We start from the raw sequence: 13157 nt of genomic DNA, 5'->3' as shown, positions 1-13157 counted from the left end.
GTACTTATTTCAATGATGATTTATTTAAAAATGATAATGTAAAATTTAATTCCTAATAAATTCTTAAGACTACATGTAATTCAGTGGTGAATACTCAATGCATCACTTTGAACTTCATGACTTAATTGTGTTTGCAGATTAGACAGTTTATTTTTCAAAGCTGCAATGCCCATCATTACAATATTTTCAGGTTTTAATGCTCCACTACTTTCAACATTAAAGTAATATTTATTTGGTTTAGCTTCCCAATTAAATGGTGCTTCATCTGGAACATTTAGAAATCCATTGAGTAAATATGTAACAATTAAATTCTTGAATAAGATAACACTTACATTGATCTTCTTCTAATTCACTGTACTCTGATTTTGGCCATTCATCTGGTTTTGGAAATAATGTGTGTCTCATTGAATTGTCTGGATCATACTCGAAGCTTACACCAGCTGTTGGATTCCATTTTGCATGTTCTTTTCCAAAACCTTTCTTGGCATATGCTCTTAATTTTAATTCCTGTCCTTTCCTCAATTTTACTATCAGTATTTCTATAAACCAAAAGTTCATTTATTTTGTTGAAACATTAATAAACACATTATTTAGAGAAATATCTACCATCTGTTTCTCCGTATTCACTGGCATCATCTTCCCTGTGTCTAGATGTAACAGGTAACACTCTTGGATCACTGGATTTGAAATCTGCAGTAGTTACATGCCTTGTTTGATCTTCTGTACACTTTACATCCAGCGTGAACTCCACACTACATTCCGGGCAAAAATCCATACATTGGCAATCTCTGGTATATTGTATCCTATCAACAACCTAATGATTTTAATATAAACTTTAAACTTTTCTTGTACTTGATGTACATTAGATAACTGATTTTTAGATATTTACATCGTCACTTATTAATGGTATCATTCCAATTCTATGTGCTAAAAATTCGTCACTCAAAACAGTTGAATTTGCTTCCAGTTGTATCCAATCAATAGCCATGGTAGGTGTTTCCGCAATAAAAACGCGTCTCATACTGTTTGCAACGCTACAAATATCAGGAAATTTAATAATGTAGAATAAAAAAGACATTGATCATGACATAACCTAGTTTACCTTAATTCTGTATCTTCAACTTGAAATTTTACATTTTCTTCAGTGAGATCTGAGATGTGTACTGACGGTTGATTCGCGTACGGCATTTTATTAAAATTCTAATACTTAAAAACTGGAAAAGATGTATTTAATACTAAATTTGTCACTGTTTTTATTGACATGAGATGATGCTTTTGACCAGTGTGGGGTAGTCGTGAGATTTTATCTCACGCGAGAGCTTTATGCGCATGCGTCAGCTGACGTCACAGCTTGCTGCCAATGCCGTACCTAGCCGGTACACGCAGTGGTGACTGATGAGGGCACCTAAATGATCCTACATAATTTTTCAAAAATTCTTATAATTGCACTGTAAACTATGAATGTATAGGTTGAGTTAGATTACATTAGGCTGGGTTAGATTAGTTATATATATGACTGTATAAAACTATACAACTATATATATATATCGTGAATTATATAATATAATATGATGGAATATGGGAAATTATTATATTTAAAATAATACAAAAGCACAATAACTTTTAAAACACTAAATGAATTTATTATTTAAGAAAAACGACTTGGAAGGACCTCTTTGAATAACTATATTTTATACGTGTGAAAATTATAATATCAGAGAAACAATAACAAAGAAATACATGAATTTTATTTTGATAACATGCATAGATCTGATAAAAATCGAGCGGTATCTTTTTCCTTTGCTCTTACAACAAATATTGGTATTCATATAACAAATCGGCTGCAAACGTAAAAAATAATAATAATCATAAATATATTTAATATTACTTTTATTATATATAATCTGTTGTATTATTTAACCCTTTTATTCTCTTTCCTGCAATTTTCTTCAGGTTTATTTTTTTCTCCTCACTAGGGCCTAATGATACCTTATATTTTATCAAAGTGTATACGCTACTGAGGACTTCTACGGATAGCTTACTGCGCATGCGCTGGGACTACCCAACACTGATCTGCGCGCTATTTAAAAGTAGTTTAAGCCATGCTATCAGACCGACGAGCTAATCTTCACAGCATTGAAGTGGAGGAAGGATCTGTTCGTTCTATTTAATCAACGTAAGCCCTATTTTTTAATATTACACATATATTTAGTCACAACAATTGTACATTATAAATAGTTATTCAATTTATTATTTTTATAATTAACATTTTCTGTTTGCTAATGTTCTAACTTTCACGTAAAAATATTATTAGATCGTGCAACAACAATAAATGTGTTATTATAAATGCTATTATTTTTCAGTTCCAAAATTGAATATACACACAATCTACATCGATCTTCGACAAAGAATGAAGCCAATAAAGAGTTACATAAATTAAAAATTGTACAAAATATATTTGCATATTGTATGTATTTATGAAGTTACAATAAATAAACAAAAGAAATCATGTACATATTTACAGACTTTTCCACTACATTCTTAAACATAACAAACAATCAACAGGTTAGGTCAGACTTACGGATAGGTTTATTCGGTTAGGTCAGGGTCCAAGGTTAGGTCAGACCTACGGTAAGTTATATTAGGTTAGGTCATGCTCACGGTTAGGTTATATTAGGTTAGGTCAGGCCTACGGTTAGGTTATATTACGTTAGGTCAGGATCTAAGGTTAGTTAGGATCATGTTAGGTCAGGGACTAAGGTTAGGTTGTATCAGGTTAGGTCTAGAGACCTAACATATATCATTCCACGTGTTACTATTACTATTATCGTGGAACTATAATTATTATCCTTACTACTCTTATTATTATCAATTTAACCGATATCACTACCCATATTACTACTTTTACTATCGCTACAACTATTATTATTATGCTTATTATTCTTATTATTATTAATATTATTACCCATATTACGACTATTATCATCGCTAGAACTGTAATTATTCTTACTACTCTTATTATTATCAATATTATTACGCATATTACGACTATTATCATGGCTGGAACTATAATTATCCTCACTACTTTCATTATTATCACTATTATTCCGCATATTACTACTTTTATCATTATTATCCGTATTATTCTCATTATTATCAATACTATTACGCATATTACTACTTTTATCATCATTATCCTTACTACTCTTATTATCATCATTATTATTACGCATATCACGACTATTATCATCGCTGGAGCAGTAGTTATCCTCACTACTCTCACTATTATCAGTATTATTCCGCATATTACTACTTTTATCATTATTATCCCTATTATTCTTATTATTATCAATATTATTACACATATTACGACTATTATCATCGCTGGAACTATAATTATCCTCATTACTTTCATTATTATCACTATTATTCCGCATATTACTACTTTCACCATTATTATCCCCATTATTCTTATTACTATCAACATTATTACGCATATTTCGACTATTATCATCTCTGGAACAGTAATTATCCTTACTACTCTCACTATTATCAGTATTATTCCGCATATTACTACTTTTATCATTATTATCCCTATTATTCTTATGATTATCAATATTATTACGCATGTTTCGACTATTATCATCGCTGGAACAGTAATTATCCTTACTACTCTCACTATTATCAGTATTATTCCGCATATTACTACTTTTATCATTATTATCCCTATTATTCTTATTATTATCAATATTATCACGCATATTACTACTTTTATCATTATTATCCCTATTATTCTTATTATTATCAATATTATTACGCATATTACTACTTTTATCATCATTATCCCTATTATTCTTATTATTATCAATATTATCACGCATATTATCACTTTTATTATCATTATCCCTATTATTCTTATTATTGTCAATATTATCACGCATATTACGACTACCATCATCGCTGGAACTGTATTTATCCTTACTACTCTTATTATTATCAATATTATCACGCATATTACTACTTTTATCATTATTATCCCTATTATTCTTATTATTATCAATATTATCACGCATATTACGACTATTATCATCGCTGGAACTGTAATTATCCTTACTACTCTCACTATTATCACTATTATTCCGCATATTACTACTTTTATCATTATTATCCCTATTATTCTTATGATTATCAATATTATTACGCATGTTTCGACTATTATCATCGCTGGAACAGTAATTATCCTTACTACTCTCACTATTATCAGTATTATTCCGCATATTACTACTTTTATCATTATTATCCCTATTATTCTTATTATTATCAATATTATTACGCATATTACTACTTTTATAATCATTATACTTATTATTCTTATTATTATCAATATTATTACACATAATACGAGCATTATCATCGCTGGAACTATAATTATCCTCACTACTCTCATTATTATCAGTATTATTCCGCATATTACTACTTCTTTCATTGTTATCCCTATTATTCTTAATATTATCAATATTATTACGCATACTACTACTTTTATCATCATTATCCATACTACTCATATTATTATCATTGTTATTACGCATATTACGACTACTATCATCGCTGGGACTGTAATTATCCTTACTACTCTTATTATTATCAATATTATTACGCATATTACGACTATTATCATCGCTGGAATTATAATTATCTTTACTACTCGTATTAATATCAATATAACCTATATTATTACCCATATAACTATTGTTATAATAGTTAGAACTATTATTATTATCCGGATCGCTCTTATTATGATCAATTTAACCTATATCACTACCAATATTGCTACTTCTACTATCGATATAGCTATTATTTGTAGTAATAATCTATTTTTAATATAAATAGTCCTTATTACTCGTATTACAATGGGTGGAACAATAATTATTATCCTTACTGCTGTTAGTACTATCAGTCGGCCCCAAGGTTATGATATTTTGTGTTAGGTTTGGGCCCAAGGTTAGGTTATATTAGGTTAGGTCTGGGCCCAAGGTTAGGTTATATTAGGTTAGGTCTGGGCCCAAGGTTAGGTTATATTAGGTTAGGTCTGGGCCCAAGGTTAGGTTATATCAGGTTAGGTCTGGGCCCAAGGTTAGGTTATATCAGGTTAGGTCAGGGCCCAAGGTTAGGTCAGATTAGGTTAGGTCTGGGCCCAAGGTTAGGTCTGATTAGGTTAGGTCTGGCCCTAAGGTTAGGTCAGATTAGGTTAGGTCTGGGCCCAAGGTTAGGTCAGATTAGGTTAGGTCTGGGCCCAAGGTTAGGTTATATTAGGTTAGGTCTGGGCCCAAGGTTAGGTTATATCAGGTTAGGTCAGGGCCCAAGGTTAGGTCAGATTAGGTTAGGTCTGGGCCCAAGGTTAGGTCTGATTAGGTTAGGTCTGGCCCTAAGGTTAGGTCAGATTAGGTTAGGTCTGGGCCCAAGGTTAGGTCAGATTAGGTTAGGTCTGGGCCCAAGGTTAGGTTATATTAGGTTAGGTCTGGGCCCAAGGTTAGGTTATATCAGGTTAGGTCAGGGCCCAAGGTTAGGTTATATTAGGTTAGGTCTGGGTCCAAGGTTAGGTCAGATCAGGTTAGGTCAGGGTGGGTTAGGTAGGTTAGGTACCCAGACCTAACCTAATATAACCTAACCCTAGGGTCCGACCTAACCTTTTCCAACCTAACCGGTTAGGTTGGATTAGGTTAGGTCTGGCCCTAAGGTTAGGTCAGATCAGGTTAGGTCAGGGTGGGTTAGGTAGGTTAGGTACCCAGACCTAACCTAATATAACCTAACCCTAGGGTCCGACCTAACCTTTTCCAACCTAACCGGTTAGGTTGGATTAGGTTAGGTCTGGCCCTAAGGTTAGGTCAGATCAGGTTAGGTCAGGGTGGGTTAGGTAGGTTAGGTACCCAGACCTAACCTAATATAACCTAACCCTAGGGTCCGACCTAACCTAATATAACCTAACCTTGGGCCCAGACCTAACCTAATATAACCTAACCTTAGGGCCAGACCTAACCTAATGTAACCTAACCCTAGGGCCAGTCCTAACCTAATAAAACCTAACCTTAGGCCAGGGGCTAACTGACTGATAGTAATAAAAGTAGTAAGGATAATAATTATAGGTCCAACGATAATAGTATTAGTAGTATGGGGAATAATATATGTTATATTGATAATAATGATAGCGATAATGATAATAATAATAGTTCTGACTATTATACCAATAGTTATGTGGGTAATAATATAGGCTATATTGATAATAATAAGAGTAGTAAGATAATTGTAGTTCCAGCGATGACAATAGTCGTAATATGCGTAATAATATTGATAATAATAACAGTAGGAAGGATAATTACAGTTCCAGCGATGATAATAGTCGTAATATGCGTGATAATATTGATAATAATAAGAATAATAGGGATAATAATGATAAAAGTAGTAATATGCGTGATAATATTGATAATAATAAGAGTAGTAAGGATAAATACAGTTCCAGCGATGATGGTAGTCGTAATATGCGTGATAATATTGATAATAATAAGAATAATAGGGATAATAATTATAAAAGTAGTAATATGCGTGATAATATTGATAATAATAAGAATAATAGGGATAATGATAATAAAAGTGATAATATGCGTGATAATATTGATAATAATAAGAATAATAGGGATAATGATGATAAAAGTAGTAATATGCGTAATAATATTGATAATAATAAGAATAATAGGGATAATAATGATAAAAGTAGTAATATGCGTGATAATATTGATAATAATAACAGTAGTGAGGATAAATACAGTTCCAGCGATGGTGGTAGTCGTAATATGCGTGATAATATTGATAATAATAAGAATAATAGGGATAATAATGATAAAAGTAGTAATATGCGTGATAATATTGATAATAATAAGAATAATAGGGATAATGATAATAAAAGTGATAATATGCGTGATAATATTGATAATAATAAGAATAATAGGGATAATAATGATAAAAGTAGTAATATGCGTGATAATATTGATAATAATAACAGTAGTGAGGATAAATACAGTTCCAGCGATGGTGGTAGTCGTAATATGCGTGATAATATTGATAATAATAAGAATAATAGGGATAATAATGATAAAAGTAGTAATATGCGTGATAATATTGATAATAATAAGAATAATAGAGATAATGATAATAAAAGTAGTAATATGCGTGATAATATTGATAATAATAAGAATAATAGGGATAATAATGATAAAAGTAGTAATATGCGTGATAATATTGATAATAATAACAGTAGTGAGGATAAATACAGTTCCAGCGATGGTGGTAGTCGTAATATGCGTGATAATATTGATAATAATAAGAATAATAGGGATAATAATGATAAAAGTAGTAATATGCGTGATAATATTGATAATAATAAGAATAATAGGGATAATGATAATAAAAGTGATAAAATGGGTGATAATATTGATAATAATAACAGTAGTAAGGATAAATACAGTTCCAGCGATGATGGTTGTCGTAATATGCGTGATAATATTGATAATAATAAGAATAATAGGGATAATGGTAATAAAAGTGATAATATGCGTGATAATATTGATAATAATAAGAATAATAAGGATAATGATGACAAAAGTAGTAATATGGGTATATATATATATATATATATATAGTATAGTATAGTATAGTATAGTATAGTATAGTATAGTATAGTATAGTATAGTATAGTATAGTATGGTATAGTATAGTATAGTATAGTATAGTATAGTATAGTATAGTATAGTGTAGTATAGTATAGTATAGTATAGTATAGTATATATAGTATGTATAGTATAGTATAGTATAGTATAGTATAGTATAGTATAGTATAGTATAGTATAGTATAGTATAGTATGGTATGGTATAGTATAGTATAGTATGGTATAGTATAGTACAGTATAGTGTAGCATGGTATAGTATAGTATGGTATAGTATAGTATAGTATAGTATGGTATAGTATAGTATGGTATAGTATAGTATAGTATGGTATAGTATAGTATAGTATAGTATAGTATGGTATAGTATAGTATGGTATAGTATAGTATGGTATGGTATAGTATAGTATGGTATGGTATGGTATAGTATAGTATAGTATAGTATAGTATAGTATGGTATAGTATAGTATAGTATAGTATGGTATAGTATAGTATAGTATGGTATAGTATGGTATAGTATAGTATGGTATAGTATGGTATAGTATAGTATAGTATGGTATAGTATAGTATAGTATAGTGTAGCATGGTATAGTATAGTATGGTATAGTATAGTAGAGTATAGTATGGTATGATATGGTATGGTATGGTATGGTATAGTATAGTATAGTATAGTATAGTATAGTATAGTATGGTATAGTATAGTATAGTATAATATAGTATGGTATAGTATAGTATAGTATAGTATGGTATAGTATAGTATAGTATAGTATAGTATAGTATAGTATGGTATAGTATAGTATAGTATGGTATGGTATAGTATAGAATAGTATAGTATAGTATGGTATAGTATAGAATAGTATAGTATAGTATGGTATAGTATAGTATAGTATAGTATAGTAGAGTATAGTATGGTATGATATGGTATGGTATGGTATGGTATAGTATAGTATAGTATAGTATAGTATAGTATGGTATAGTATAGTATAGTATAATATAGTATGGTATAGTATAGTATAGTATAGTATGGTATAGTATAGTATAGTATAGTATAGTATAGTATGGTATAGTATAGTATAGTATGGTATGGTATAGTATAGAATAGTATAGTATAGTATGGTATAGTATAGAATAGTATAGTATAGTATAGTATGGTATGGTATAGTATAGTATGGTATGGTATGGTATAGTATAGTATAGTATAGTATAGTATGGTATAGTATAGTATAGTATAGTATAGTATAGTATGGTATAGTATAGTATAGTATAATATAGTATGGTATAGTATAGTATAGTATAGTATGGTATAGTATAGTATAGTATGGTATGGTATAGTATAGAATAGTATAGTATAGTATGGTATAGTATAGAATAGTATAGTATAGTATGGTATAGTATAGTATAGTATAGTATATATAGTATAGTATATATATATACTATATAGTATATATATACTATATATAGTATATAGTATAGTATACTATACTATTCTATGCGTAATAATGATAAGAATAATAAGCATAATATATATAGTGTATATAGTAAATGTATATAGTATACTATATATATAGTATATATATATACTGATATATATATATATAATATATACTATATATATAGTTGTATAGTTTTATACAGTCATATACATAACTAAGCTAACCAAGTCTAATGTAATCTAACTCAACCTATACATTCATAGTTTACAGTGCAATTATAAAAATTTTTGAAAAATTATGTAGGATCATTATGTGCCCTCATCAGTCACCACTGCGTGTACCGGCTAGGTACGGCATTGGCAGCAAGCTGTGACGTCAGCTGACGCATGCGCATAAATCTCTCGCGTGAGATGAAGTTTCACGACTGCCCAACAGCATCCTAGATGGCTAGGCATTTTAAGATCCATGAGGCTTCTTCTGCGCGGTACTTATGTACACAACTTTTATCGCGAAATTCAATTATAGGATTATTAAATAAAAAGATATAGATGAGTGGGATTATTCATATTTTATTAAAAAAAAAATTCATCACATTATACATCATTTGCCATATAATTACAAAAAGTATAATAAATAAAGTCATACGAATAAAAAAATTTGTTTAATGTTTCTATTGATGATATTTAAATCTACATTGCACACATGATTATTGAACAATAGTTAGTCCAATCTATCATTTCAAATTACTATTCATCTAAATTGTCACTTCAATGTTATTAAGTACTTATAATCCCACGGAAAAGTTATATCAATAAATAACAAGAATGAATTAATACAAACGGTAATTGGTAACTTTTACTGTAATAATATATAACATAAATCTTACAGTTTCAATATAGCTTTAACGTAATGCCACCGTTTCTATGGCACGAAAGTTTCATAAAAATTGGAAGACTGTATATGTGAGATACTATTTGTCGAGTATTTTAAATATTTTGTGCAATTACAAATAGTTCTGCATAACTAGATGTAATATAAATAGATTCTAAACGTAGGATAAGTAGGAATACTAAAACATAGTAGAGCTGAAAGAGTGGCATTAAGAAGTATTAAAAATATTTTCAGTCATGTATAAGATTATCATAGGAATTACGAAAAGAGATAAAATTTGTGCTAATTTATTCTCAAAGTTCGTCAGTAAAACGTTCAATATCTTGTAAATGATCACCATAGTCAGTTGCTTCGCTGCCTACAAAAGTGTCATGATGATCTAAAATCTCATCGAATGATAACCTGTTATCATGATCATCGTCGGATGCAGCGAACAAATGGTCTACCTCGTCACTTGCAATTTCCCTGAAATAGTAATATATGGTTATATAATGTCTTAAAGTTATTGATCACAAAAAATTATACATTAGAATATGCTTACTCGTTGCTTGGTACTAGCCAAGAAAGTATTTCATCTGAATCTAGTCTACCATCTCCATTTTTATCATGTTCATAATCGAATTTATCTTTCTCTATTAGTAACCACTCCTTATCTTCTGCCTTGCCTCTATTTCCAATAAATTCTTGGAAGCTAATAAATCCATCTTTATCATTATCTTTATCATCCAAAGCTTGCCTTAATAAAAGTGGAAACATTCTAGGTGTTTCTTCAGGATGTGTGTAGGCTTTGAATTCTTCTGCATCCAGATAACCATTTTTGTCCATATCAGCAGCATCAAATGTTTGCTTATCATCATTTATTAGCTTGTCATCCATGGCTAAGTCTTCTGCATCTGTGCCATATGTATCTTGTAGAATTTCATTCCAGCTAACTTTACCATCTTCATCAGTGTCAGCATCTTCTAATCGATCTTGCGATTCTTCTTCAGAAAGCATGCTATTTACAAAATAAATTAGTGTTCACTTGCCTTTCAAACAAATTAACAATGTTTAAATTATCTGTACCTAAAGGAACGTAAAATCCAAGCTTTTAATTCATTCCTTTCAATGAACTTATCATTATTCAAGTCCATTTTCTTCAACAATATTCCTAAGCGCCTTTTTGATTCTTGCATTGGAAGTTTGTCAAACTCTTGTGCTTCTTTCGCGCTTCCTATAAAAGATAATGACACAATAAAATAGGGAACACATGGTACATGATAAAATAAATGAAGTAAGGTAAATAATAGCAGTGTAAATAGTTAAACATCAAAATCAAGTAGATGTCAATGGATAGTAAAATGTTAATGTATGTTGAAGAATACCAAGAATAGCTTCATGATCAAACTCCTGATCATGTTCTCCTCCTGCATAATGATTTACATCCCGTGGACTATATGCACCGTCTTCTGTCCTTTCATGGGTAGGTTTGTTATGTACATGGGTATGAATATGTGCAGATGCAGCATTTGCAAATGAATAGAATCCAAAGGTTGTGGCAATAAGGAACAGTGAAATTGTTACACGCATTTGCCGTGTACCCATCATAGGTTCAGAGAAAATTCTGCAAATAAGAATGAAAGTAAATAACCTCACACATCTAAAATTTGACAGATACAGCGATATCAATACTGTATTTTATCGACTATTCGTCGCTCCCAAATCGCATAATCGTTCTCGAAAATCGATCTTTGATAAGTTCCAAATTTAATTCATTAATAAACCTTGAAGCCGGTAGAGATAAAATAAGTAATAACAGCGAATATTAATCTACAACGTTCCCTTACCTGTATTCCATTATAATTCCATTATAATCGCTCACTGTGATCACGATCACTCACTGTGTTTTCATTGAAAAATTCTTGCGTTCTGACTATCAGTACTTGCGTGTTGGAATACTACAACTTAGTGCGGCTCGTGAAAACAAAAGAAGAAAAAAAAGTGTCGAGTCTGCTTTAGCCACGATCAGTATGTGCGGTCATGATTTTGTTCTAGGGAGGGAGTTCAAAAATAGACGCGTACAATTTATTTCTAACTTCAGTGTCCAACCAGTGAAAGAGGAGATGCTGTGAGAATGTATCAAAGAACACTCATCTTTTTTTAAAGTCACGATAATAATTAGATAAGTCGATTCTAACCGGAAGTTGTTTCAGATATTCTTTTACATACATTTCTTTTTTCTTTGAAATAATTATTTTTGTGATACAAAGATAGACAATTGAATATGTATTTTGAAATATTGGGGAGAACTTTTATAACTAACTTACAGAATATTTTTATGTACTAATTTTAATCCGAGGTAGGATATTGATTTTACAGTAAAAAAAGATTTTTATTGAAGGTCGTTTGATAATGTCATCTTCTATGAATCTTTTAAATTTATTTTCAATATTGAGCACAGTTTGCGTCATATTCACACATGGTTCATATATTAAAAACTTTGCAAATTTTTTAATTTTAGGTGAGTTTTAAGGGTGTAAGTTTTAGAGTACTTCTTGGTGGCGTTAAGTCATGATTTTTAAGGAGACTTAGAATTTAAGGGGAGGCTAGGTTTTAAAGAAAATATAAAGGTAGTATTCATTCCCAACATCGATGTTAAATTTTATAAACCGCGTAGCTGGATTGCTGAGCGAATGTAATGGAATAAGCTCCTTTTTTCAAAGGATATCTGTGGGAATAATTTTTGACAACTTGAAAGATGTATTGCCATTCTTACGTCACTTCCTGTTTCATCGACGAAGTACAGTATAGGGTGTAATCTGTTCTGAACATATAATCCACATCTTCAGATCTTCAGAATGTATTAAAAACAGTATAAAATCAATATTAATAAGTATAATATAAGTATATACATCATATTAATCAAGAAAATCAATATTAATTGCTTTTTTAAAAAATTGAACTAATGGCGCCATCTCTCCGGTTGGCTCCGGCCAACAGGGTGAACTACACACTTTTCAAACTGTAGTTTAATTAGTTCTCATCTTCTACCACTTGAGGGCGTCACTTAGAACACCATCTGCTGGCAGCGCAAGGAACTAATGAACCACCAGTTCCAAAACCGTGTAGTTCACCCTGT

General features: G+C 30.4%; 2 protein-coding genes and 1 long non-coding RNA gene across 3 annotated transcripts; 1 reads left to right on the top strand and 2 right to left on the bottom strand.

Moving 5' to 3' along the window:
* Window position 1: 1 nt before the first annotated feature.
* RpII33 (RNA polymerase III subunit RpII33) lies at window positions 2–1301 on the bottom strand. The gene is made up of 5 exons (XM_003699680.3): window positions 1103–1301; window positions 890–1034; window positions 607–814; window positions 333–539; window positions 2–265 (listed from the first exon to the last, which is right to left on the bottom strand). Exons 1-5 carry the CDS (start codon window positions 1186–1188, stop codon window positions 81–83), a joined length of 831 nt encoding a protein of 276 aa, XP_003699728.1. The 5' UTR covers window positions 1189–1301; the 3' UTR covers window positions 2–80.
* Window positions 1302–1396: 95 nt separating this feature from the next.
* Window positions 1397–2517, top strand: LOC143266655 (uncharacterized). The gene is made up of 2 exons (XR_013041601.1): window positions 1397–2176; window positions 2364–2517. It is a non-coding gene; the product is annotated as an uncharacterized LOC143266655 (long non-coding RNA).
* Window positions 2518–9697: 7180 nt separating this feature from the next.
* LOC100881849 (reticulocalbin-2) lies at window positions 9698–12211 on the bottom strand. The gene is made up of 5 exons (XM_003699690.3): window positions 11866–12211; window positions 11404–11642; window positions 11105–11252; window positions 10581–11036; window positions 9698–10504 (listed from the first exon to the last, which is right to left on the bottom strand). Exons 1-5 carry the CDS (start codon window positions 11874–11876, stop codon window positions 10333–10335), a joined length of 1026 nt encoding a protein of 341 aa, XP_003699738.1. The 5' UTR covers window positions 11877–12211; the 3' UTR covers window positions 9698–10332.
* Between the last annotated feature and the right edge of the window lie 946 nt (window positions 12212–13157).

Source organism: Megachile rotundata, chromosome 2, assembly GCF_050947335.1.
Source record: "Megachile rotundata isolate GNS110a chromosome 2, iyMegRotu1, whole genome shotgun sequence".
Classification (NCBI taxonomy): domain Eukaryota; kingdom Metazoa; phylum Arthropoda; class Insecta; order Hymenoptera; family Megachilidae; genus Megachile; species Megachile rotundata.
This window is presented reverse-complemented; position numbering and strand designations above follow the sequence as displayed.